Source organism: Neolamprologus brichardi, chromosome 7 (genome assembly GCF_056152115.1).
Source record: "Neolamprologus brichardi isolate AB-2024 chromosome 7, ASM5615211v1, whole genome shotgun sequence".
Taxonomy (NCBI): Eukaryota; Metazoa; Chordata; class Actinopteri; order Cichliformes; family Cichlidae; genus Neolamprologus; species Neolamprologus brichardi.
Window position 1 is genome coordinate 64,909,779 of NC_142110.1, and position 25,628 is coordinate 64,935,406.

Consider the following 25,628-nt stretch of genomic DNA (forward strand, 5'->3'; position numbering starts at 1 on the left):
GTTGTCTTATGAGTTGCCTTGTGATTCCTCTGCAGCCCAAATAAAGAAAAGTTGTGTAGAAAATGATGATTTCTGAGTATTAGTAAAGATTATGAAATGACAAGAAACAGGCAACGAAGGAAATTAATCAATGAATGAAGCACAAAAATATCCAAATTGAATTGATCATCATAAGACCTTGATATATGCAACTTGATCTACAAATTTGAGTGTATGTTATCAGATATATTGAGTCCCTGAAACTTCCTGTTGTGTCATGGTACAAAAAAACACCCAATCTATTAACCACCTTTGGGGTTGTTGATCATTTTTCCAGTTTCTAAGAAATGGTTTGAATATGCAGATGAGAACGAGACTTAAAGCAGGGTGATCGGACCGATCATTCAGACATCTTCTGAAACATCAGGATCATCAGGTCTACAGTGAAGTCAGCATGAAGACACTCAGCCTGACAGTGGGACTGCTGCTCGTGCTGTTCACCGTTTACCACAGCGATGCCTGTAAGTCTGCTTCTTGTACTTGTGTTAGATCAGTTTTTGAATTTCTGTCTTTCTCTTCATTCAGACACAGAGTGAGACAGAGCGAGGACATCAAACTCATATAAGTTCATGGTCATGAAGACCAGTGTTGATCTCAAGTGGGCTGGAAGTTCTTACCTGTAATTTTATCACTCTTCAAAGTCAGATTGAATCCTTGCGGAAAAAGTGTGGTCACATGTCCGGCATGTCCTTTATTAAGACAGATTTTTTTCCCCTTAAATTTGTTTTTCTATTTTCTGTCTATTTCTCTTTTATTTCTTTGCTTAATAATCTTGGTCCAAGAAATAAAATAGGAGCCTTTAAACTGTATCTTTCATTAAGATAAAACAGATTGTATTTAGTTGCCTGAAGGAGCATTAACCTTAATTATATCTGGTATGTTGGAGAAGTCGATTGAAGCAGACGCAGCACTGAGTAATCCCTGTTTTTCTGTTACAGCTAAGGCAATGAATGGACGTGACTCTTGCTGTTTTCTCTTTGACAAACGGATCCCAAAGGCGGACATCGTCTTCATCGTGAAAACTCACAGTCAGTGCCCCACACCAGCATTTGTGTAAGTTTGTCTTTCACTGTCTCTTTGATACAATCACTAATATTTGCCAAGTAAGTCATTTATGATCATCCACATCAAAACTGTACCTCTGCTATTGACGGTAAAATCTGTAAATATGAGAGCAAAATAATGATACTGATTTTTCTGCAGGATCGAGACACCCAAAAGGCTTTACTGTGTGAAACAGGATGAGGATTGGGCAGTGAGAGAATTTGTCAAACGGTTGGATCTATACATTCCCCCTGTCCGTCAAAAGCGCCCTGTCCCTCAAAAGCCCCCTGTCCGTCAAACGCCCCGTCCCTCAAAAGCGCCCTGTCCCTCAAAGGCCCCCTGTCCCTCAAAAGCGCCCTGTCCCTCAAAGGCCCCCTGTCCCTCAAAAGCGCCCTGTCCCTCAAAAGCCCCCTGTCCGTCAAACGCCCCCTGTCCCTCAAAAGCCCCCTGTCCCTCAAAGGCCCCCTGTCCCTCAAATGCCCCCTGTCCCTCAAAAGCCCTCTGTCCCTCAAAAGCGCCCTGTCCCTCAAAGGCCCCCTGTCCCTCAAAGGCCCCCTGTCCGTCAAAGGCCCCCTGTCCGTCAAACGCCCCCTGTCCCTCAAAAGCGCCCTGTCCCTCAAACGCCCCCTGTCCCTCAAAAGCCCCCTGTCCATCAAAGGCCCCCTGTCCCTCAAAGGCCCCCTGTCCGTCAAACGCCCCCTGTCCCTCAAAAGCGCCCTGTCCCTCAAACGCCCCCTGTCCCTCAAAGGCCCCCTGTCCGTCAAAGGCCCCCTGTCCCTCAAAGGCCCCCTGTCCCTCAAAGGCCCCCTGTCCGTCAAACGCCCCCTGTCCCTCAAAGGCCCCCTGTCCCTCAAACGCCCCCTGTCCCTCAAAAGCCCCCTGTCCCTCAAAGGCCCCCTGTCCGTCAAACGCCCCCTGTCCCTCAAAGGCCCCCTGTCCATCAAACGCCCCCTGTCCCTCAAAAGCCCCCTGTCCATCAAAGGCCCCCTGTCCCTCAAAGGCCCCCTGTCCGTCAAACGCCCCCTGTCCCTCAAAAGCGCCCTGTCCCTCAAACGCCCCCTGTCCCTCAAAGGCCCCCTGTCCGTCAAACGCCCCCTGTCCCTCAAAGGCCCCCTGTCCCTCAAAGGCCCCCTGTCCGTCAAACGCCCCCTGTCCCTCAAAGGCCCCCTGTCCCTCAAACGCCCCCTGTCCCTCAAAAGCCCCCTGTCCCTCAAACGCCCCCTGTCTACATGAAGCAGCTGTTCTCAACTGGGCGTCCCAGCTCTCTTAACGCAGAGGGGAGTCACCATGAATCAAAGTTAAGTAATAACAAAGGATCAACAGTGGCTGAAGAACATCAAGACAAACTGACAAGTTTTTGTTGCATCTGCTTGAAATGACAGGATGTGTGCTGTAAAACACACAGACAATCTAAAGTATAGTGATTACTCATCACACAACCATTTAAATAGAAATTAAAATTTTAAACAATTTCTTTTCTTGTCATTGATAAGTGATTGCAGCTTTACTGTTTGTTTTATTGCTCTATAAAACTCTGAAATCATCCAGAAATGCTGCAAATATTTGACTTATTAAAATATCACGTGTTTTCTGACTGTATAAAAAGAAGTGCACACATTGGGACTTATAGCACAACTTTTCAACTGTAATATTAACCACGGGTCACTGAGCAGCCTCCAGTATGTACACAATATATATGCATTGCCATAATAAACAAATCCATACAGGTAGTATGCCATATGATGAAGACGTAAGCTTTGTGTCCTTTGCTATAAATGCAGTCTGAAAAACTAAAACATTTAAGAAAACTACAAGGGAATTAAAGAGTCTTTCTTCAGGTGTACATAAAGTATTATTAATACAATCATTATCATATGAAAAAGAAACAAGTCTGGAAATCTTTCAATTCAGATTTTTATCAGTGAATTTGTAGCAATGAGCAGCAGAAAGCTGTCTGGACAGTTTAACTCTGAAGGTTTGAAATCCAAAATGGAAAAAGTAGCTCATGCTATAAGGTGTAAACAGATTTTAAGTTTCCTGTCACAAATGTGGGCACGTCTAACATTCAGACTGATGAACACACTCAGAGAGCAAATGTGAGTTCAGCATATTTCCCGAGGAAACTTTGGCATGCAGCCTGGAGCAGCCAGGGATTTAAGCACCGACCTGTTGATCAGCTAGTTGACCTGTTTGTCTCTGAGATACAGACAGGTAAACCCAACTGTTTAATAAATGGATCAGTGGTACCAGCAGTCTGCATGCTTACATGATTTATTGTGGGCCGATCTGACAGCTCTCAATGAGATGGTTTTTCTTCAACCCCCCCCTTTCAGCACATCCTATTCCTCCTTTACTGCCTCGTTAATACAAAACCTAATGCAGTGGTGTCCAAACCCAGGCCTGAAGGGCCGGTATCCTGCAGATTTTAGATGTGTCCTTGATCCAAAACAGCTGATTTAAATGGGTAAATTACCTTCTCAACATGTCTTGAAGTTCTCCAGAGGCCTGGTAATGAACTAATCATTTGATTCAGGTGTGCTGACCCAGGGTGAAATTTAAAACCTGCAGGACACTGGCCATTGAGGCCTGGAGTTGGCCAAGCCTGCACTAATGTTTGCCACAGTAATGTGTTATCCTCCACAGCAGGGGTGGGCAACTCCAGGCCTCGAGGGCCGGTGTCCCTGCAGGTTTTAGATGTTTCCTTGAACCAACACAGCTGATTTAAATGGCTAAATTAGCTCCTGCAGTTCTCCAGAGGCCTGATAACGAACTAATCATGTGATTCAGGTGTGTTGACCCAAGGTGAGATCTAAAACCTGCAGGACACCGGCCCTCAGGGCCTGGAATTGGCCACCCCTACTCCACAGTGAAGCTTTAACTCCTCTATTAACAGAAAAATATGTGAATGGAGTCAGGATATTTATTTTATTTTTTGCACCAATTTCATTTTTTGAGTTTACAATCATAATATCAGTTTGATAATTTGGGTATAATGTTGAATGAAAAATTTCAGTAGTAATCCATCCATTCTCTTCTGTTTATCTATTCAGTGCTGGGGGGAGGGGCTGCCTTTAGTTATTACGGACAAAAGTATTGGGACTTACTGGTCCTCGATGATTAATACTTCAAAAGAAATCCATGCACACGATTGGAGTTCTAGCATAACTTTTTCAATTTTAATTTTAACCATGTACAGTTAGAGACAGAACACATGAGGAAACAAAGAGGAGAAGCAGAAAACTGTTTGTATATGTAAATATATATGAAGAAAATATTACAAAACATAAGAAAAAAAAGCATCTAACATGTTGTTATTGGATGGGTGAGTCGTTCCCAAGCATTTCAAAGTAAAATTCCATCACTTTCTTGAACTTGTAGGACCAGAGAATTAAACAGAAGGGCCCTGAGAAGGCGCGCCCACTGGCAAAGATGCATACAGTTTCTATGCGATCATATAGATGTATGGAAATGTTTCTAGGGCGAGTTTTACGCTCCAAGTTCTGTTCTAAGTACAAATTGTGGTTCATTCCAGACATATATTTATATATAAAAAAGAATAACCAAATACAAACAAAGAGGAAAAAAGAGCCACCGAGCAGCCTCCAGTATGTACACAATATATATGCATTACCATCATAAACAAATCCATATGGTAATATGAAATATGCTTAAGTGTAAGCTTCGTCCCTTTTGCTCTAAATGCAGTCGGAGAAACTACCATATTTTTCGGACCAAAAGGTGAACTGTCGATGAACGGTAAGGCGCACCGGATTATAAGGCGCTTCTTCTCCTGACTCAAGTTTGGTCTGCTTACAGCATCCTGCCATGCCATTGCATTTATCCCCAACCATCGGGAACCCTCACGATAACTTATCGAGTGGAAAAAAGTTAGCGTTAGCGTTCGTCCTCCAGCTTCACTGTTTATGTTATGCTAACATAGCTGTGTCGCTAGCGATCACGTAGCACATCATTATAAACCAGCTAGTCCAACTTCAGTAACCCTACAAACGTCACTGCTGTTTAGTTTTCTCTCTTTGTTGATGTTGGAAGTGACAGCAGATCTGTAGGTTTTAATTTTCTCAGAAATCTCTCAGTCAGAACATGGTTCCTGCTAACATCTAACTCCGGTAAATTTAATAAATTGTTTTCATGGATGCCTGGATGTTAAACTTAATTGTTACACGTGGTAAAGCAACAATGCTGATCATTAATTTATTAAAGATGAAATAATTTAGGCTGTTTTAACTCTCAGTGATCTCGCAGTGTTCGTTTGACTTTGGGACCTGAAGCTGACGGAGTTTAGGACCCAGATTACTCCCCGAGGCGCCTGACTATGGCAGCCGTAATGCTCCGACAATCCATTAAAGGTGCTAGCTTACCAAAGTCGTACTAAAACATATTTTGACAGATATTTGAGCGCCGTGTACCATATAAAATCAGTTCGAGGTCAGTGAGCACAACCAGAATTCACCGGATTATAAGGTGCATTGTCGATTTTTGATAAAATTAAAGAATTTTAAGTGCGCCTTATAGTGCGAAAAATACGGTAATCTAAATGTAGATGACCACGGCAGAACCGACGACATGAACATGCTTTGCAGCATACTTTATTACTTCTCAAACGCATGGTTGTTGTTACAAAGACACAGCTGCAGCTCTCCTGCTGCCAGATCAACATACCAAAAACCCCAATCACAGGAACCAGTACAGATTTTAAGTGGACGGGGCATGACTGCTGTGCCGTGCAGGTGCGTTCACCTTCCCTGCACGGCACAGCAGACCATGCCTCACCACACTAAAACATTTAAGAAAACAAGGGAACTAAAGAGTCTTTCTTCAACCGTATATAGAGTATTAATATAATCGTCATATGAAAATAAAACATGACAACTCTGGGAAAGCTCCTGAACGTGTCATCTATATAACCTGTTTAACAGAGGGCTGGCGTTTTGTTGCGTGCACAAGCTGTTTGGAACATATACATATATAATCCTCTAAAATAAAGCCAAAAACAAAGTTTTGGCTGTTTTTGGCAAACGTCTTCGTAAAAGGAAGGTGAAAGGAAGATTTCAGCTTTCTGATGAGTCGTCCCTTTGGTGGTTGGACCCAAAAGAAAAAATGTCACAGAATCGTGAACATCAGGGTTTCGGGTCTAAGACAACATCCATCACTCACGTTACAATATAAAACATCTTTATTAGCACTGTAACCTGTAAAGTTTTCAGACACCGATCAGGCTTTTTGCATATTGTCGTTTATTCAAAAATAGTTAACACACACTGCAATGACGATATCTTGGCTGCTGTGACACACACGACTTCCGTCCCTCCAGACTGCAAGCTTTAGATCCGAGCACGTCCTCAGACAAAACATTTAGTAAAGACACTCCTACATCAGCATCCAATTTGAAGGCCCGGTCCACCGACAGCCACAAATCTGGAAAATCTTTCAAAATAAATCTCTGTATTTGTACCAATGAGCCTGGACACTAAAATTTTGAAAGTAGAGTCCAAAATAGAGAGCAGTTTTTGCTAGGAAGCTGTTAACAGATATTTAAGTTTTCTGTCACAAACGAGAGCAGCCTTTATGTTTGTAGGTCATTGAATATATAATAACACTGCTAAATGACCTCAAAATGACTTTTTTTGGGTGACTTAAAAGAAAACAAGAAGTATTAAAAGATGCATTTGTAATAGGAGAAAAGTGTATTTGCTAATAAAGCTATTCAAAGTACAGGAGGCAAATTTTAATAGATTCGTTTTAATTTGTAATTTCTACATTACTCAGATGCATTTGCTAATGTTAAAAATGTGTGTTTTGCTTGTTTTGTGTGTCTGACGAGATAAAGCTCTTTAACTTAAAACATGTAATTGCTAACAAGTGAACGAGCTCTTGAATCTAAACCGACTCTGCATCCTTTTATTTTTACTTAAAAGCTAAAAAATCTACACTTTTATTCTAAGATTTTTTTTAATTGGACAAAGTAATTTTATTGCAGGGCTGAATTTGCTAATGAGAAAAGTCTGAGAAGCACTTTTACTAAAATATTATTTAAAACATGTATTTAGTGATGGGAGATGATTTCAAACAGCTAATGTTAACAGGTACCTAACAATCACAGTTCACCTTCACACTGTCTTTACTGAACGGCACACGAGAACGAGCCAGTGTTTCAGTAAAATGCTGCCGGGACGTTTTCAGGCAGTCAAGCATGTTAGCTTGAACGCTATGCTAGCATTACCCGTTTACTTTTTGCCAGTTTGCGGTGAGACCGGGCCTCCGCTCCACCTGACCTCTCTCCTCAGACCCAGAATCATTCAGTTGCCTTCCCTCACGTACACTTTACCTTCTCCTCACAGCTTTAGTGTGCACACGCCTGTTAAATCTTTAGAACAGTGAAAGAAAGAGTTGGTATATCTGCAGATCTATGAATACTTAGCGAACATACAACTACTACTTGTGAACGATGGCTATGCATGGTCCCTGCCATGTGTTAACGCCGCACTGAAAACTCAGAGGAACTCGAACTTCTCCTTCTCAGGAAATATAGGAAAATAGAATTTCACAAACACATGCATTCGCCATGGAAACAGACAGGTTTTAAGAGATACAGTAAAACCCTGCAGAGAGACGAGCGCGTGAGCTGTTGTGTGTGTGTGTCTGTATATATATGTGTGTGTGTGTGTAAATGGCTTCCACAGAGAGTTGTTATGCCATGTGTTATGTTCTGTTGTGTGTTCTGAGGACCACGTTACAATGTGAACTTCAGACAGGATCAAAGGAAACAAGTTTGGAGCGAGCAGTCGCGTCTCTCTTCAGAAGATCTTTCCTTTCTTCTTGTTCTTCTCCATCGTCCTGTGAGGAGAGAACGAGAACACGCGATCAAGTCGACGGAAACAAAAACGCAGGCTTCAGACTTTATTAGTGAAATGTGGATATATGCCATATTTGTTTAATTATTATTCCTCTCCATTTTCCATTTTGTTTGATTTTTATTTTAAATGTCTGAATAATGAAGAGGCCTAAAACTAGTAAAACTAACTCCACATTTGTTCTAATGAATTTGTCTGTGTCCAGCATTAAAAATAATTAAAAGCCTCAATACTTTTATATAACACTGAACTAAAAAACTTGAGCTTTAAAGTTCAAGTGCTGCTTTTTTGGAGTAAGAATCCATAAATTAAATAAGCAAGATTTCAAGTGTGGTTCAATCCAAAAGACCGGACCACATGATCTGTGATCGCTGGACTAAAAAGACGTGGCTCAGAGCGTTAACCTTCGGTGACGGTGTCGGGTCAGATGTGAGTGTTACTCACTTGGAGGCGTCCAGCTTCTGCTGCTCGAGGATTCTCTGCTGAGCCTCCCAGTTGGCCTTCTCGTCCTCAAACACTCGCCTCTTCTCCTCCAGCTCTTTGTACTGCGCCTCCAGGTTCCTCTTCATCTGTTCGTGGCGTCGCTCCAGCTGAAGGTCGAAACATTTGACAGAGACGGGAAAGGAAAATGAGCGACGGTAGCTACTAAAGCTCCAGGATGGAAAGAGTCGAGCACAGCTGTCACAAGAGGCTCAAGAAAAAGATCCAAGTGAGCTGCAGAGCACTGAGCTCTCAGCACTAGTGTAGTAAACACCCAGGTAATAACAATTCACAACGGTCAGCCAATCACAATCAAGAATGCTCATTGGTCATCTTATAAATGATATAAACCTACTAGAAAGTTTTAAGAATGCAAGTAATAATAATAATACAATTATGTAGTTATGTGTACGTGGTTTCTCAGACTAACCTCAGCCTCTGAGTCCTTCAGTTTCTGCTTCTTCTCCTTAACCTTCATCTCAAACACCTGTTCCATTTCTGCCTCCATCTTCTTCATTTTCATCACATGCTCCCTGCGCTCCTCCTCCATCTGAGCCAGGGGACTCCTGCAGAAACAGAAAGAGGTCAGAGGCTTGATGTCGTTTAATGTTGTTCCTCAGCCCTTAGAGCAGTAAACTCCTCCACTCGCAGAGAAGCTGCTGCACTTCTGTGCATGACTAATAATCTTTTATGAAACAAAGAGCAAAGACAAACGAAGCCAATTTAGTTTCTCTTGAGTTGTTAGCCTGAGACTCTTTTTATGCTGGAGTAATAATGATAAAAGATATACTTCCTTTCTGTTCCTATCATATACAGAATTACTGTGACAACAGCTGCTTCCACATCTGTAGCAGTTTGCTCTGTGCCCTTACCAGTGTCGGGTAAGTTACTTTAAATTAGTAACTTAGTTACATTACTAGTTACTTCTATCAAAAGTAACTCTGTTACTTCAAGTTACTCGTTACTAAAGTAACTAGTTACTAGGGAAAGTAACTTTGGTTTTACTCAGAATTCTCTTGTTCATGTGTTGCTTCCATAACTTTGCCAGTCTTCTAGCTTACTTGCCACAAGTGCACTGTGCCACCTACCAATAGAAAGGAAAAGATAATGTGCATATTTCCACGAGAGAAATCCCACGCCTGGACCGCCGCCATGATTCTAGCCTACGTCACAGCGTCATGTGCGCTTTTTACATCCAACACAAAAACTACAGTCGTGGTGTTTTTGATTGTACTCAGAACTCGGAAATTCTGCCTTCTGAATAGGACGATGTGGGTAACACTAGACTGCAGATGAGCTGCATACAGGGCTGGACTGGGACAAAAAATCAGCCCGGGCATTTTGACTAGAGACGGCCCACCATTATAGGAAAAATCATAAAGCCTTTGAATGAAAACAAACACTGTTGTGACAGTGATGTTCACAGTTCTGATGGTATATATGCATCAATCTATCAATTGTTTGTTGTAAGATTTAGATAATAATTTTTTAAAAGCTAGACATTTTAAATGAGAATAAGAAAGACAAGTATTTCTTTGTGCCCCCCTCTCCCTGTTAATGCCCTACCTGGCCCCCTGGCAAAACTCTGCTAGACCCGCCCCTACACAGTTACCAGCTGTCAGCTACATAAAAAAGGATCCTGGTGTTATTTGTCTCTCAGAAACAGTTCATAACTTCCCTTCAACTCATTCATGTCACCTAAAAGGTAAACCTGTTTCTCCGTCACCTGTTCAGCTCTGATGAACAGCTGTATAGAAACTCCGTCATGCATAACAAAAATAAACTCCACCTAAACTTGGTTTATATCTGACCCAGATAGACTGCAGGTCATAACTTCTTACCTGAAGTTCAGCTCACCTGACACTCGGGTCTCTCCTCCACTTGCTAATGTTTCTGAATTTGTGGAAGCTCCGCGATAGCCACCAATCTAAATCCCAGTAACGATTAACGCGTTCCTGATTTTGGCATAATAACTAGTTACCGTGCTCGTTACCACAATAATAACGTAGTTACTGTCCCAACACTGACCCTTACAGACTGATGATCTATTTCTGGCTGGGCCTTACTTGGTGAGCTGTCCCTTGGTCTTGGAGGTGTCCACACCGTTACACGTGACAGCAGCAAGTTTCTTACTGCGGTAGTTCTCGTAGTGGACGTTGTTGGTGACGTCCTTCAGATCCTGCATATGGGTCCTATGGAAGGGGGAGGGGCAAAAAAAGAAAAGAAGAAGAGACATCTTAAATATAAAGAGAACCACTATAGCATTCTGTTGTAGATTTGCTGCTGTACTTGGGATCATTTCCTGATATATGACTCAATTTAGGCCAAGCTTCAGCTGTCAGGCAGACTCTGGAACACTTTGGTATACAGATCATTGACAACTCGACGAAGCCCAAATCATCAGCCCTCCACCACCGTGCTGACGGTTGGTATGAGGTGTTTGTGCCGACACACCGTTTGGTTTTTGCTAAAGGTGTCGCTGTGAATTATACAGAAGTCTAAGCCGTGCTGCCACGCTCTTTCTAGAGCGAAAAGGTTGTCTCCTGACAACCCTTAGACACAAATCGTACTTGTTCGGTCTTTTCCCCCCAATTGTACTGTAATGAACTTTAACGTTTAACTTTCTAACTGAGGCCTGTATATTGAGATGGCACTCCTGTTTCTCTAGTTTCTCTGAGTATTGCACAGTCTGAGCTTGGGCTGAATTTGCTGGGACGTCGACTCGCGAGAACTGTGGCATTATTCAGTACATGCGAATTCTGAAGACCAGCAACCTACCAAAATTTCTGCTTTTACAGAGGTGCTCACACTTGCTGATGACTTAATTAAGTGCATTTGAGTACCAGCACCTGGCTGTAAAAAACCTTTTTTTATATAAATGGCTTTAAATTTGACATGTACATACTCTGGTTAAGGTGTAATGAAAAATTAGATCATCGAATAAGTTTCAAATTTACACAAACTGCAGATCTCTTCATTCACACACCAGGAGGAGCTGCAGAAAGATATTTAAACAGTTGCTACATCCACACAGCTGATCCAGTCTATATCCAGTCTAAAGTAGAGTCAGAGGATAATTCTGGCTTCTAGTGGCCACTGTGGATCTTACAAACTCTATAAAACATTGCATTTATCAAAGTGAATCTGGGGAGTAAATTGTGCACCTGATCAGCATGTTGCGCAGCACAGTGAAGTCGCAGTGTTCCCCATTCTCGACTGAAACACACGGGAAGCGAGAGGAAAACAGAGGGAGAGAGACAAAGATCAGAATCATTACAAATGAAGAGTTCTCACTGTAACAATCACAGTAATTATCACTATGTCTTAAGCTAGAAATGAATCTCAAGCATCATTATCTACATATTTTTACACTCCACTGTCTAACTGCTGAGTAACTGAGTAATCAGCTGTCACCCTGATATGACGATACAGAAGCAGTCCCAGCAGAATGTCATCAAATTAAGTGTGTTATTATATCAAACATATTCAGTACAGTGATACAGTGAAAAAAAGATTAAAATTATTAATACAAATACACACAAACAGATGCAACATGTTGTAAAGTTCATTCACCCAGCGGTTACAGAGGGAGGGGTACACGGACAGCGAGGTATTTTCAGGCGTACTCGGTTTAAAAGGGGAGAAAAAAAGGTGTGGTAAAGTATCAGTAGAAGTGGCAGACTCATTTAAAAAAACAAAAAAAAACAAAACAAAACAAAAACAAACAAAAAAAAAAAAAAACAAAGGGTGGGAAGAATCAGGCCATGATCACATAGGATGTAGATGCTCCAACTTCAGATACTTCCACATCACATACTCTGTACTCATCTGCAAATTTAATGCCTGAAAATTTTGCTTTTACATTTTTCCCCACTATTAACTACCTAGCAGTGGGTAGGCGCTACCGCCTCGTACTGACTGCTACTTTGTCCCTTTCTGCTCCGTACTGAAGACGGCAATCACAGAGGATGGAAAGTGTAGAGAAACCTCTGAACGTTATGAGCCCCCCATCCTGGGACCTGTAGTGGGCTTTATCTGAGACACAGACACTCTGTTTAACCCTAAAGTCTTACGTCTAAGTGATTAGCAAATCATCAGCACTCAAAGCTTCATCTCTGCTGCTGCGGCTGGAAGTGAGATGGGGCTATGAGAGCGAACTGCAAGAGTAATCCTGCAAACCAAAGAAATAATCTGAAAGACGCCAAATATGCAGGATTTAGTGTTAACTCTCTGAGGGTACATCACTACGAACAGGCATCTTCACATTTAGTCTGCCTCCTATCTGACCACAGCCTTCTACAAACGGACCCAGAGACACCACGCAGCTAGAATAAACAGCAAACATAAGTGATGTCATTTCGACATGGTACAGTTAGATGACTGTGAGTTTCAGCTCAACAACAAAAGACAAGGTTACGAGGTCAGATGGGATTCTGGAAAAGAACTGCAGATAAACTGCTGCTGAAGATGTATATGGTAGATCTCCAAGCCTCCTCCTTATCAAACGTGCTGCTCCTTTATTGGCTAGCCTTCACCCCACTTCGCAGTCAATCATCATCAGGGGAGTGAACAAGGAGGACACCTTACCATTGATGAAACTTAAGCGGTCCCGCCCCTCGGCCTCCCAAGCCAGCCATTGACCTCCTGTCTCTTCTAGAGGAGGGAGCTCTGACGGAGGGGAGGGGTACGGTTTTTCAGTTACTGTCTGCGCCCAGCAGGGGGCTAAATCTGGGTCTGGAGCAGCTGGGTTTTACGGCTCACACTTGGCCCATAACAGGCCTGCTTTTTGGCCCAGATTCAGCCCAGATTTGGCCCTGATCAACACCAAAACCTGCATGTGTCCAAGCTGACTGGCTAAAGAGCGCAGGGCTTGTAGAGGGAGTGTGGCGGTTGGAAGGAGTAGGGTGTTATATGAAGTTCTCTGCATGACCAGTTGGGGGCGCAAGTCTCAGAGAGGGGACAAGTAGAGGAGCTACGTGGGATCAAAGGTCATAGGAAAAAAAGAAAACAATTGCAATTGATTCGTTTTATTATTGATGAATGGCAGAAAACACCTGATGCATATTGTAGATTTTTAGGATAATTCGTGTGATTTTTGTTCTTTATTCGTCAATCAGAATATGATGGATGTTAACAGTGCATCAGGTATTTTGAGCCTGAGTGCTCTGTCTAATTGCAGTGTTTATTTAGGCCATGATGATGAACTGCATTGGCTTAATGAAACAAGAGCAAACAACCTTTAATCTCCAACATGCATTAAGTGTGTGTGCAAACATGTTCACAGCCTTAGATTAAAATTCCAAGTACGCTAATGAGTGAGAGTTCATGATACCAAGCCACATGTTACCTTAATGACTTAAATAAGCTGCTACATGCCCTTCTGCAAATGTCTAACTCTCTATTATCTGCTCATGAACCTATAAGCAATGTGTTAGGATGGTGGCTCCCAGTCCTTGTTCCGATGATACAATAAGGCCTGCAGACAATCCTCAGCCCACACCGGCCATTTCATCTCTCAGCGAAAGGAACCTTGTGGTGAAGACTCAGCAGTTTGTTTGACATCATCGGAGCAAAGACGGAAACCACAGTGTTAGAGTGATGTTTCGATTACAGCTGGAGCTTCAGCACCAAACAGCCTCTAGTTTTCTCCATGACTATTCACAGCATCAGACCTGGGACAAAGCTTTACATCTGCTGGTAGATTTGAAAGGAAATTGAGAGGAAATATCTTTAAATGCATCATAAAGTAGGCTGTGGTTACTTTGACCAATAGCCTGGTCAATATTTAGAGTAGAGTGGGATCTGGGAACATATGAGTATCTTTAAAAAAAGGAACTTGGTGTCGTAAGAAACACAAGCAGTCAGTCATATGAGCTTTAAACCTGTGGTTTCTAACATTTACTCCTAGCAGACTGTTTTCAATATAACGTTTAGCTTGTATGAGAAAGAAAAATGCCCTGTTTGCATTATACTGAACCTAAAAATGCTTTTCATTGACTTAATGAACAAAGTCCTTATCCTGGAGCCGAAGCTGCTTTGGAATGAATCTGTGTGTTACCATTGCTTATTGACGATAAGATAACCTTAACTGTTCCAAGGAAGCTGACTCCAATACTTAACCATAGTTTTGGTTTAGAATTCACACCTTTACCACAGCAGAAAGTCCTGGACTTTGTCTGCTTGGTTTCAGAATTCATTTGGAACCAGACCTTAATCATATCTTCACATTTTTTCAAGGCTCAGGGTTTGAGATTTCAGAAATCTGTAAGTTTATTGCAAACCAAACTGTGCAGTATAGGTCCACTAGACCTAGGTTCACTAGTGTCAATTATGTAGCCTATTATAATACCTAGTAAATCATAGGCTTTGATGCCATTCATCCATTTTCCGCAACTTTTCCAGTTCAGGATTACACTTGGACTGGAGTCCATCTCAGATTTCATAGGGTGAGAGAGAGGGTACATATTGGAGAAGTTGCCAGTCTGTCGCAGGCTAATACACAGAGACAGACAAGCATTCACACTTAAAGTCACACCCACAGATGATTTATGTTGTCTCTGGACTATGCGAGGAAGCTGAGGCACTCCCACAGACCCCATTAAGGCATGAGGAGAACATGCAAACTACACAGGAAGGCCTCAGCCAGCTGGTGGATTTGAATCCAGGACATTTTTGCTGTCACGTGACAGTGCTAAGCACTGCAGCCCCATGCTGCCAGGCCTCGACGGCTGGAGGGTGCAGAAAATCGAAAACGTCTGCTAACTCAACTAAAGTTGGCATCCCAGACATTTGGTTTTGCACGTGTTGCTCCATCTGTTCTGTCTGGGTTTGTTATGTTTTCCCCACAACGGTCTTACTAATTAGCATCTCATGTAATGCTTCTTTGTTATGGATGTAAATAGGTTATGCCAGCAGCTACACTGCGATATGGCAATCTTAAAAATTAAACACTGTCGGATTTGCTAGGCCAAGGGCCCAAGGCCATCACATCGCGCAATGCAGGACTATCACTTCTGAGCCACAACCAAAGACCTTGTTGTGCACCCTTTAAGCAGGTCATCTTTTGCCTTCATAGTGCACCCGACTTTGGTTCAGCATATTTTAAAGTCAGGTATACTTATTTGAGCCTGATTGCAAATAAAGTGGTTTAGAGAACCTGGGTAAGTGTAATCTTTTCAAAATGAGCCCAATCATCTCACCGTTTGTGTTTCTTAACTTGCTAAATGTCACAATGTTCCCAGATTTTAGTAATTATGTTGGGACAACAACAACTGATTAATGGATACAATATATAGTCAAAAATATCACAATGATTCAAGTAGTAATTAATTTAAATTATGTTCCATTTTTAAAGTTGGATTTCAAATTCTGAGATCAGATAACATAAATAATCAGTCATGTGACTCCCTGGTAGATCACTAGACCGCTTGCCCCATGTAGCTAGCATATAGCATACTAGCATATAGCATGATTATGAACACTCAAAGGAAGTGACATAATAAGGTTTATGTAGCCTTGCTCGTCTCTGACTTAAGTCAGTCTGGATCAAGAATTTCAAAATCAGTTTACATTGTGGGCCACATGCAGCCAACTTTGGGCTTATGTTGAACGGACCGATGAAACTCCAGTTTCTGTGTTTTGTTAGTGGCCATTGGGGAGGCCGTTATCAATAGAAAAAGCTGCAAGACTTGTGAAAATGCAGATACGTCCAACATTTAAGTCTTTCTTTACATTTTCCAAAGCCATCCAATTGGTGGGAATGGAGTCTTTGCCAGGCTGATTCTGGCCCCCAAGCCTTATATTTGATGCCCCCGGTCTCAATTATTTTGTGTTTAAAGCAATCTGCTTGCTGGCCATTATTTTGCTAGTGGACATTCTAGATTGCAGGTGCTTGTATAACCCTCTTGTAGATTTCCCACTCAAAATGTTTGAGTGAAACAAGCACTGTTGGTGTCATCTTTCTCCTTCACTCTTCATTACACTGCCCTGAAGTTAACATTAGAAACATTTCTGATCTGTTGAATGATAAGGTGAGTGAGTGTGTGAGTGAGATATTTAGTTTTAATTCTCTCCTCGACAATGTTCTCAGTTTTTTTGGGGGTTCCAAATACCAAAAAACCCTAAAACTGTAAATATGTTAGTTCATATAATTGGCTCACTGTAGGGTCTGATATGATTGTCTTACAGATTCTTTTAGTGGGTCTCTCTAAGTTTCTATCAAGAACCAGGTTGCTTTTTCTAGAGGCTAATTCAGACTAAGTATTAACAAGGAGCGTAGGGGCGAGAGTCTACCAGGAACACATGAATGTGTTTGGTGGGTGTTTCAAAATAATTGTCAACATTTCTTTTTGTGCTTTCAAAATAAGGTGAGTGTTTGGAAGATATTAAGAAAGCCCAAGTCTGATCAGAGAATTGGTTTGACCATCAGCCTAATGATGAGAGAGCACAGCAACAGAAAAGTGGAAGGAAAGGAGGAATGGGCAGATACTGGCAGGAGGGAGGAGGGGATATACTTTAGGGAAGGAAGAGTGGGGGAGAAAAATGAGGCTGAAATAAAGTGAAAGATGGCTTTGTTTACCAAAAATGCCCTCTGTCAGTCATGGAACAGAATAGACAAAGAAAAAAAAAAGAAGAAAAAAAGAGAGAAAAGAAAGAATGAAATAGTGAAAGACTGATAAACGGTCAACCACAGAGAATAAAACTGTATATTACTTTATATATAAATATATATAGTGAGAAAAATAAATGTACAGCAAATTACCTTCCAGAACACAAATCAAAGAGAACAAGCCAGTAAGAGCAAGAAGAGTTCATTGCGGCTATCGGTGACACCCCAAATTATACCTATTCCTCCTTTTCCAGAATCCCTATGGGGTCTAACACTAGCAAAAGGAGTTGTGGTTTTGTGTGTGTGCTGAAGGGAGAAGAGGTAGGCGTACAAGGTAAGAATGTAGAAACAACCAACCAGATAACCTTTTACTTGTCAAAATGTAATTGGGATCCCAACAGATTCAAGTACATTCACACAGTCCTGGCAGTATGTGTGACTTCATGCATATGCAGTTCTGGGGGTAGTGTACAAAGTCTTGTATTAACACTGTATTAATCAGAGTTTAAAACCCTGCAAAACCAAATTATAATTGATGTATTAAAGACAGCCCAAACCTTCACTCATTTCTTCTACATAAATGTTTAACAAGACCTGGAATTGGTTAGAGAATTGGTTTGACCATCAGCCTATGTAAAGTCAAAAATACAATGTAAAGAATACCTGAACAGATCATTGCCGTTCAATCTACAGGAGTTGTTTGCTATGACGGAGAATATACAAGTCCCAGTTTTATCCCTAGGGTTTTGGAAAATACAACTCTAAGAACAATTAGACTCTATTGGGGAAAAAAACAACAAACTGGTTCCTCTGGTGGAAAAACAAGTAGAAAAAGTTCTTAGACTCCAGAGCAACGTGTGGTCAGAATGTGGCTATATGTGGACTTGTTGTTGTGTCTGATGAAGCAAAGCCGTGGTTTGAGCAAGGTCCAAGGGTTGGCAGTGAGCACACTTTTTGCTGATCTCCCAGGCACTTCCCATTGGTAGGTTAATTGACGATATAATGTCTTCTATGAATGGTGTATCTAGTTGATACTGCTGTTGACAAACAGGTCTCATCTTATTGGAGGCGTTTTGGGCTACTCAATGGCCCCCAACTTAGTGGATGAAGTTGGTCCTAGAGGTTAAGTCTGAGTCTTGAAGATTCCAGTTGATTCTCAGGTACAAAAGACCCAAACCTGACTAGGTCTCAAGTCTACTCTAACTGGGTTGGGAGGGATCTTGTTTGTGTGTCAGTTTGATCAATGCCACAGGGTTCCTTTCAGCTCACAAAAGGTACTATTCTTTTATTTATAGTTTGCAGAAGGTGGAAACAAGAGCTTTAGCGATTAGCAAAGTTCTTAGAAAGGCAAAGGCTTTTAAGAAAGACCTCTCTAAGAAATTTTCACATTACACAACATGATATTTTGTCTTTTATGGGTTGCATTTGATCATTTATGAACAGACTTCCTTGTTTACATTTTGACAAGTTGTTGTGTTAGCTGGTAGTTAACACACTGAGTGGGTACAGGGGGTTGTTGTGGAGAACATGCACCGTGTTCCACACTCAGAAATATCATGCTTCATCCATTCCAAAAATAGAGAACTGTTATTGCTGGACGCTCTCAAACACCATCAACCTTCAAACACCATGCTCCAGCCTTCTTTCTCACATCAGTCATTGTCTGACCAAAGTGCAGTGACATACAGCAACTCTTAAAACCAGATGAGAGATGAAAATAATCGTCATTGCTGCAAATCATAAAAGGTTTCAAGGGCCTACATTTGTTTTCTAGGTCATTTTCTAGATTTCCGGTTTGGCTACGGAATGAAAACTTGCTTTCCAGCACAGGATCCGAGTCAACCTACCTTCTGCCACACCCCATGGGTACTGACGACCTCTGACCTTCTTGCCGTTCACTTCAATAACGACATTGCTGCCAACCACTGCCAGCGGCATTTTTTCCTGGAGAACAAACAAGTTGAGCATTGTTTTAGTTCAGGGCCCTTTCTCAATTCTAAGTAGGCGAGTACGTACTTGCGTTCTCGGCGAGACCGGACTCGCTGAGACCGCACGGGAGTACGGACTTGCCGAGAACGCGAGCACGGACTCGCGATTTGTACAATTGGAACACCAGCGTACTTGATGATGTCACAGGTCCGGAGTTTTTACTGCTGTCCCCTCTTAATTTAACTGTGATTAATATGTTATGAAGCTTAACTTTAATCACAGCCAAACCAATTTACTCAGGAACAAATAAAACACTGAAATAAACCAAACATTAACATTTAGAAGTGATCTAAGTGACTTATATATCATGTTTAACCTCAGTAGCGAACTCTCTATTAATAAAAATAGTGTACATGTATGTCTTAATACAATAGACAGCTGCTGAGGTTTGTTTAACCTGAGTAGCAAAAAGACTGTGGAGGGGTTTGAAAACGATGTGCCGGGTAGGGATGGGTATTGATAAGATTTTCACGATTCCGATTCCATTTTCGATTCTTATTTTAAAAAAAGGAGAACACTAAGGTCGATTAGCTTAGAACTTTGTTTTATATCTTCTCTTTGAACATCCTCCAGCTTCACTGTGCTAATGTTATGCTAACATAGCTGTGTCGCTAGCAATCACGTAGCACAACATTATATACCAGGTAGTCCAACTTCAGTAACCCTACAAACGTCACTGCTGTTTAGTTTTCTGTCTTCATTTATGTTGGAAGTGGTACGTTAGTTTTACTGTACGTTTGAATTAGTTTCAAAACTCTCAGAACATGGTATGTCATGTTTAGGTGGAAACTAGCGAGCTAACTTCCTGTTAACTTCTAACTCCGTTAAATTGAATAACTTCTGTTTTCATGGATGCCTGGATGTTAAACTTAATTGTTACACCTGCTAAAGCAGCAACGCTGATGATTTCATTAAAGATGAAAGAATTTAGACCGTTTTTAACTCTTAGTGTTCGTTTGACTTTGGGACCTGAAGCAGACGGAGTTTTGGACCCAGATTACTCCGCAAAGTTCCTCACTACGGCAGCCGTAATGCTGTGACAATCCATCAAAACATTTTTTAACAGATTTCTGCACGCCAAAATCGGTTTTAGGTCAGTAAGCACAACCAGAATTCATACATAAGGCACATTCTCGATTTTTGAGAAAATTAAAGGATTTTAAGTGTGCCTTATAGTGTGGAAAATACGTTATACAGAAGAGAAGAATATATTGCGATATATATCGTTACCGCACGTGCTTCAAATTATATCGCGATATGGATTTTAGGCCATATCGCCCAGCCCTACCATAAAGGAATATAAGTGAAATTTAGCTTTAAAGCTGGTGTGACTTCACATCTAACTGTTGTAACGAGTCAGGTGCGTTTCCCGCCAAACAGCAAGCATCAACACTCACTGAAGCTTTAGTGGTCACCTTCATCACATTCATACTTCTGTCCAAGTTTTCATTCTTTTTCACTGTGATCATTATATCATCTCATTTTGTCAAAGTCATCAGTGAAAAGTGGAGAAATGATCAGCAAAACCATAAGGACCTATTTTCTAACATTTACATAATTAATATGCATTTTCTGTTGACACGTTTTGCCAAAAGTCAGCAAACGTATCTCAAAACTGTAATGAAAATCTAAAAGCCAATGCAGGAACCGGCTAGCTATCATCTGCTGATTTGTCTGAATTTGTCTGGAGACAATGGTCAGTGTTTCCAGACTTGCTGGCAAATGTTTATAATGCAAATATAAAGCTAAACTGTTTCCAGACAAACTGTTGGTGTCAAAATTGCATTGTAGCAAACTCTTTTGTCGATTTGCTTTCCACATGGACCATTTGACGCTTAGAAACAAAAGTTTGCTCAAACACAACAGTTTTTGGACGACAAATAGAAACCAGAAAGCATCTGGTACCAGAAATCTCATTCTTATTTACCTTTTCAGTATATTCATATATGCATGACAACAGTGACTGCGTCAAGGAGTTATGTGCATGACAGTCACCAAAGTTCATCAGTCTGTCTTTAAATCTGATGATCAGTTATACAATCAGCCTTATAAGTGAGATAGCAGCAGCTATATGTGGACCTTGAACAAAGGACACACCGATCTTTGGTTGTCCCTGCGGAAATCAAACAGAAAACCCTGAGTCAAGCTTGAAAAGAACTGCATCCTTCATTACCTTGATCTTCCGGACCAGCTTGTTGTCCTCATCCTCGTCTACATCTGGAAACTCGTATATTTTAATCTTGTGCTCTTGAATCTCTTTCATAATCTGAAGAGAGAAAGTGATCAGTTACCAACAGATCTGCATATACAGAGCTAAGATATCACATTAGCTTCACTTGTATTGGGTGTACGATACACAACGTTTCTTAGTTTAACATTACTAAATGGAAGGAGGCCCAAATGTGTGCATGCCACTATATGTGCTACTTGTAGAAAGTAAAGATGATGGCACATATGCAACAGCTCTGTTTCTCAGTATGCCTTAGTTAGCACCTGTAATGTGACACAAATGTGCAGAAATACCTGTTTTTTAAAAAGATGGCACTCCTCAGGCGTCAGTGTGTCAGCCTTTGCGATGAGAGGTATGACATTGACTTTATCGTGGAGCCTTTTCATAAATTCTATATCAAGAGGTTTTAGGCTGAAGAGGAGACAGAGAAGGAAAAGCATGAGGAGGACAGACAGCTACTGGTCGAGGATGCTCATCATGTGCTGAGTGAATAAACCATTTTCCCTTGAAGACTTTGAGTTAGAGAAATATTTGCTTCGTCCCTTTGCATGCTGGATTTCTCTTTATTCTCAGAGGCTGAATATCTACAGACTAAGACAGTGGTAAGGAACTCCAGGCCTCGAGAGCCGGTGTCCTGCAGGTGTTAGATGTGTCCTTGATCCAACACAGCTCATTTAAATGGCTAAATTAGCTCCTCAACATGTCTTGAAGTTCTCCAGAGGCCTGGTAATGAACTAATCATTTGATTCAGGTGTGGTGACCCAGGGTGAGATCTAAAACCTGCAGGACACTGCCTCTCGAGGACTAACGTTCCCTATCCCTGGACTAAGACTAGAGGATGGAAAAAATGCTAAAATACAGCAGCCATGAAACTCTAAATTATATACAGTTCATTGGGGCTCAACCTCATGAAGCTGTGGTTGAATATCATTACATTATTTTAAGTGGGTCAGCAGCTGTATTTGGCTGTGTGACTCACCACATGAATGAGGAATCAACTCACAAGACTGAATCTAAAGAAAATACCACAGTGTGCCTCTTTAGTTCAGAGCAGTTCAGTGGGTCACCAGCAGAGGGCCACACAAAACTGTACAATACACGTAGCCCACAGCAAGTGACTGTCAAGGAGCCACGGGGTCTTCACCTCTGAATGCCAAGCTGTGCGGGCACACAGTCAGTCCTAACAGAACAAACCACATTTGTATTATCAGCTGTTGGAGTGGAAGATTTTCATGTATTAAATACTTGTTTTTGCCATTTTCTGAATGTAAATTCAATATGGCGACCGTCCTCGACACTCAGTTGCCGGTGCAGTGACTTGTGTTAGAGATGTTGGCCAAATTTTCAGCCAAAATCCTAAAGGATGTGCACTTGTCCTCTCTGCTGCAGCCTCTACTCTTCCTCAGTGAGCAACACCAGAAAACACTTACTTAGAAAGCAAGTCCACTACTCAGTACTGCCAACAACTGACCGGAACAACAGAGTCCAACACAATCCTCTCATGAGGACAACAAAACAAACACTGCGATGGCTTCAGAGTCTACTTTGTTGTCATTTTACATTTAGGTATACAATATAAACACTGTTGTACTAGTTCTTGTACAATGTACATGACATACAATAGAAGTCAGATTAAAATAGAGAAGCCAAATGCTTCCAGGCTACCAAAGTAGAAATGCATTCAAGGTGACCATTAGAATCCACTCCTCGTGTTACAGAGTCCATAACCTTGATCCTTCTGAGGCCCCCTTTCCAAAATATAGCTGGGAAATACCTCATGTGAAATTCCTAATCACATCACAAACATTGAGGGTCTGTCGTGAACTCAGTAATCATTAATTTTTCCTTTTCTCTCTCAGTTTGTTTACAATGTTAGCTGTCAGCCCACTACATCAGTATTCCAGTGGACTGATAGTAAATTAATGGAGCCCCCTGTATAATGTGCAGGTTAAAGGCTCATTATGCAGTTTAACCTTTCTGGGGAAAACGATTCAACGTAAAATAGAATCGCACACAATAAGTTTAGCATTGCATTCAAAACTATAATACAGTTATTATTCTGCCAGCTCAATGGATTACCACTGTCTACATGAAAGCACTTTATATATATCTGCAAATGCTTTTTGCTGCGTGTTGAGTTGAATTAGTTGTCCCATGAAAGAGGCCGGCAAAACAGCTGCTGGGCGGCTCAGCGAGTGAGGACAGCTTTGGATATAATGCTGCTGCACCAGAGGAGAGCTGGAGTGAAGGCAGCCCCAGATAACACTGGAGTCAGAGTGTCTGGTTAGAGCGGGAGACTCGAAGGGCATTTCTGTGAAGTCAAAATCCGAAATCTCCCACACACTGACACCGATTTATCAAACCAGCATGAGCTGGACTCACTGTCAGAACTCTTGTAGTTACTCCGAGGAACTAAAACATCACAGAGAGGACAGGTCTGGAAATGAGTATGCAGTTTACTTCTAAAGCAGGATTTATAGGCTTTCACATTTTACAGCCACATGTGAGTGACTTTTGGAGGCAGCAGTGTGGAAACGGGCCTTCTGGAGCTTGTTACAGATCATTTAAAAGTGGTAAAGAGTCTGCTTGGAAATGTAGGCAGATTCCTCTGGGGTGACAGTAAAAGCGTAATTAAGTGATGCATCTTCTCAGTGAAGTGGACAATTTACTGACTTGTCTCTGACTTTAAACTTAGAACAATGCTCAAAGAACACAAGAAGCTGTGGTGTGGCAGAACCATTCATGATGAGTTGTAAAATTCACATGTTAAAATCTGATCTGTTATCGATGATAAACAAACTGCAGCAGTTGTTTAACAAAGAAAACCAAAATGTGCATCTACAGTTGCAGGATGACTTGTCGTTTGCTCAACCAATGCTTGTTTCTCGATGGTTAGGAGAAAAGCATAAAGCATCCACCGTTTTCTATGTTGGAGGCAGCAGGAACAGAATACCTGAACAGACTACACTTTAAGGGGAGAGAAAAGACCGGCTTATTTAACATTTAATGAACTTTTCAACTGCTTGTGTGCTTTTCTCATAGTTCAAGAAAGATTGTCATTTCTGTCTGGAGTAAATTATATCTGGAACATGTGTTGTGGGGCCTCCGTATCCTTCCTTCTGTATAACTGTAAAACCAAAGGATACAGTAGCAGGAAGGCCCCAGCACAGAATAGAGCTGGCATTAATGATAATAATATGACACCGATTTAAACAGAAACCACGTGAAATGTGGTCCTGAGGTGAAGTTGGGCTCTAAATGGCTTGCTGATGTAGAACAACTAAAACAGCTGGTAAAGCAGCCTCAACATAAAACCCATGTGAGACTTGCCCATCTGATGTCTAGAAGGGAATCCGCTGAGCCTTCAGCTGATGTAGGATGGCACAAATTGCAGCTGATCTGACAAGTGAGCCCGACTTTGCTGGATGATCGATTGAAGACTGTTTATTTTCGTAGACAGGTTCCCTGTCTTTGTCACTGCCTCAATGCAGTTAAGGTGCATCATGGAGGCACTTAAAGCTGAGCTAAAATGATCAGAAAATGTCAGATTGTGTTTTGACATTCACAGACAGCAACATGTTTCACACATTTTATGCTTTGGGCTGCTGAAATATTTAACAAATTAGTGTTATTTTAAACACACTGCGTGCTAGGGCTGCACGATTTTGCACAAAATGAGGATCGCGATTTTTTTGCTTAGAATTGAGATCACGATTCTCTCACGATTTTCTTTTCCAGTATAAATATTTATTGCGCTTATTAACTGCACATCAACTTCGTAACAGTTGAGACTGAACATGAAAACAATAAATAAACATAAAAACAACAAATGTCTCACGTTTTGTCGTTGCCGCAAAATGTTGCACTGCTTGAAATTCCGTCTCCACCGTTGCTCGACACTGCGTGTATAGAGCAGGTAGAGCAACAATAGAAAAAGCGTTTGTCTAGGGTGTTGATTATTTTCCTAAATCCCTCGTTGTGCACAGTGTTGATGGAGCCATATCTTTGGTCAGGTGATAAGTAATAGCCTCCGTAATTTCTTTGTGCCTGCGGGAGTTCGACGGGTATAGGGAAGCGCTGTATAAGGTTCCCGTTATTGATGTTTGGGTGGTTGACCGGGACGGATTTTCTCCTGTCACTTTCTCGTCATCCCTGACGTGCTCTCCGTTGTTTTTTCCCTGCTAATTTTAGCATCACACGGCACAGCTTCTGTATCACATGGTATAAGGCTCCGCCCTTGTCATTTGTTGAGCAGGAAGAGTGAGCGCTTGTTTTCATGCAGATTACGTCCCGGATCAAAATGCGGTACAATCGTCGTCTTTTTTTTCCTTTTTTTTAAAAAATCATTGTCATTTGGAAATGAGAT

At 41.5% G+C, this 25,628-nt stretch overlaps 1 protein-coding gene across 2 annotated transcripts in view; it reads right to left on the reverse strand.

Moving 5' to 3' along the window:
* Positions 1-6,321: 6,321 nt before the first annotated feature.
* The window catches only part of septin15 (septin 15), a 51,671-nt gene continuing 32,364 nt past the window's right edge, over positions 6,322-25,628 (reverse strand). For both annotated transcript variants that reach the window (XM_087844141.1, XM_087844140.1), the window contains exons 6-13: positions 21,556-21,673; positions 21,206-21,298; positions 18,891-18,987; positions 11,600-11,651; positions 10,502-10,627; positions 8,866-9,001; positions 8,400-8,545; positions 6,322-7,938 (exon numbers count right to left, since the gene is read on the reverse strand). In XM_087844141.1, the coding sequence (XP_087700267.1) occupies positions 7,899-7,938; positions 8,400-8,545; positions 8,866-9,001; positions 10,502-10,627; positions 11,600-11,651; positions 18,891-18,987; positions 21,206-21,298; positions 21,556-21,673 (808 nt within the window). In that variant the 3' untranslated portion in view covers positions 6,322-7,898. The remainder of the gene's footprint in view (positions 7,939-8,399; positions 8,546-8,865; positions 9,002-10,501; positions 10,628-11,599; positions 11,652-18,890; positions 18,988-21,205; positions 21,299-21,555; positions 21,674-25,628) is intronic.